This window comes from Echinops telfairi, unplaced genomic scaffold (genome assembly GCF_000313985.2).
Source record: "Echinops telfairi isolate 266 unplaced genomic scaffold, ASM31398v2 ScPeMD7_7424;HRSCAF=8462, whole genome shotgun sequence".
Classification (NCBI taxonomy): domain Eukaryota; kingdom Metazoa; phylum Chordata; class Mammalia; order Afrosoricida; family Tenrecidae; genus Echinops; species Echinops telfairi.
In genome coordinates this window covers 18,196,103-18,197,751 of record NW_022111324.1, presented here as the reverse complement: position 1 = coordinate 18,197,751, position 1,649 = coordinate 18,196,103, and the positions used below count along the sequence as shown (strand labels likewise).

At 52.4% G+C, this 1,649-nt stretch overlaps 1 protein-coding gene across 1 annotated transcript in view; it reads right to left on the bottom strand.

Moving 5' to 3' along the window:
• BRINP2 (BMP/retinoic acid inducible neural specific 2) overlaps nt 1-1,649 on the bottom strand; it is a 143,713-nt gene that overhangs the window by 11,123 nt on the left and 130,941 nt on the right. The window contains exon 6 of the mRNA XM_045297973.1: nt 5-151. Within this exon, the coding sequence (XP_045153908.1) occupies nt 5-151 (147 nt within the window). The remainder of the gene's footprint in view (nt 1-4; nt 152-1,649) is intronic.

The window sequence follows — 1,649 nt, the reverse complement described above, 5'->3', positions numbered from 1 at the left end:
GGGCAGTTGCACTCGGGGAAGGTGGGGCCACACTCGCACCAGCAGTCATTCTCCTTGCAGATGAGCTCACCCTCTGAGCTGCATGTGATGTAGCTGAGCGCAGCGGCCACAAAGCGCTCACGCAGGTACTCGGGCAGCAGCACCTGCAGGCCTGGGGAAAGGACGTATCAGGGAGGCGTGGGGCAGAACCAGTGGGGCCTCAGTTTCCCACGCCCAAGGATATGGGGTCCGCAGCTGGGGTTCTGCTGACTTGTGTGTCCTGGGCATAAGATCGGTCACCTCAGGGCACCATCCTGCTGAGCTAGTTGGGAGAGAGGGAGACTGCTGCCCCAATGACAGATGGAGGAGGATCTGGAAATGCAGACGAGAAACATCAAAGCCCAAGGCTTAGCCGAACCCCTCACATCAGCCAAATCGAGAGCATGCATCTCATAAGAAGAGGCTTACTGGCTGTACATCAGCATTTCTAAGGTGGAAAAGGGAAGATGTTTCAGATCAAAGCAGAGCATACAGCCCTCATGGGGGAGGAACCAAGGGTTCATGAGCTTTCCCCTGCCCCAGTAGTCATCCTGTTTCTTAGCTTAACTGGGATTGGCAGTAGCCACCTTGGGAAGTTACTGGATCCTGTCCATCCTGAACATCCCCCACTAAAGACCTAGGAGGCTGGGCTAATTAGAAGAGATAGGTGTTGTTGGCTAGGCATGATGCAAAGAACTTTCTAAATATGATCATAAGTAACACTCATAGTCATATTGAGGCAGTTAAAAATGACGAAAGCAAAGTCCAGAGACTATAAGGAACCTGCCCAAGGTCACGGTGCTGGAAAAATCCACAAGGTATCAGACTCTGTCCTTTTCCCAGTCATATTTTATAATTGGGACTGGTTGCCCCAACCCAACATACTTCAACTTCTAAGGAGGCTGGGAAGCAGGATTTCTGTAGGTGTCTCGCCATCAGTCAAGCCTGTCTTGCTATGGCTCTCAGCTTGACTTTTCCAATTAGCTTCTTGTGATCTTGGCTAGACTCCACTAACTTGCTCCAGGCTTCAGCTTTTCATACCCATCTGCGGTGGATATCAGTTTCCCCCATGTTGGTCAGATAGCAGCACAACATATTCCTAGTTGGCTTCGAGGCACCACAGGGCAACTAGCTGCTGGGATCTTACCAAGGGGTGAACTAAGGGTTCAGCCTGGGCTGTGGTCACAGCCAGACATACAGGAGAATGGCCGCAAGGACCTTTCCAAGGAGGAGACGCTGTGGCAGGGGAGTGGGGGACGTCAGAGCTTCCGGGTACGAGGTGGTCCCTTTTCCTCAAGTGTCTGCCAGCTCTTTTATTTTCACACCTTTGCCCTCCTCCTTGGTATAGAGTCTGAGGTCCAGGGTATGTACCCCGGTCTCAGCAGAGCTCAATTATCTATCTTCAAGTTGCGAGCAGCCATAGGTGTGAGTTGTGCTTGATGGAGGTCTGCCTCCTCTTCTGAAGCTGCTCCTATGCCCCCTGCCTTAACAATGTGTCCACAGTGGTGCCTGAGCCCTCCTCTCCACTCACCCTGTCCATGGGCTTGGTTCAACACTCAGCCCTCTCCACGTCCTTCCGTTTTACCGGCCCCATTACTTCCCTCCTCCTCACCATAACATTTCCCACTGCT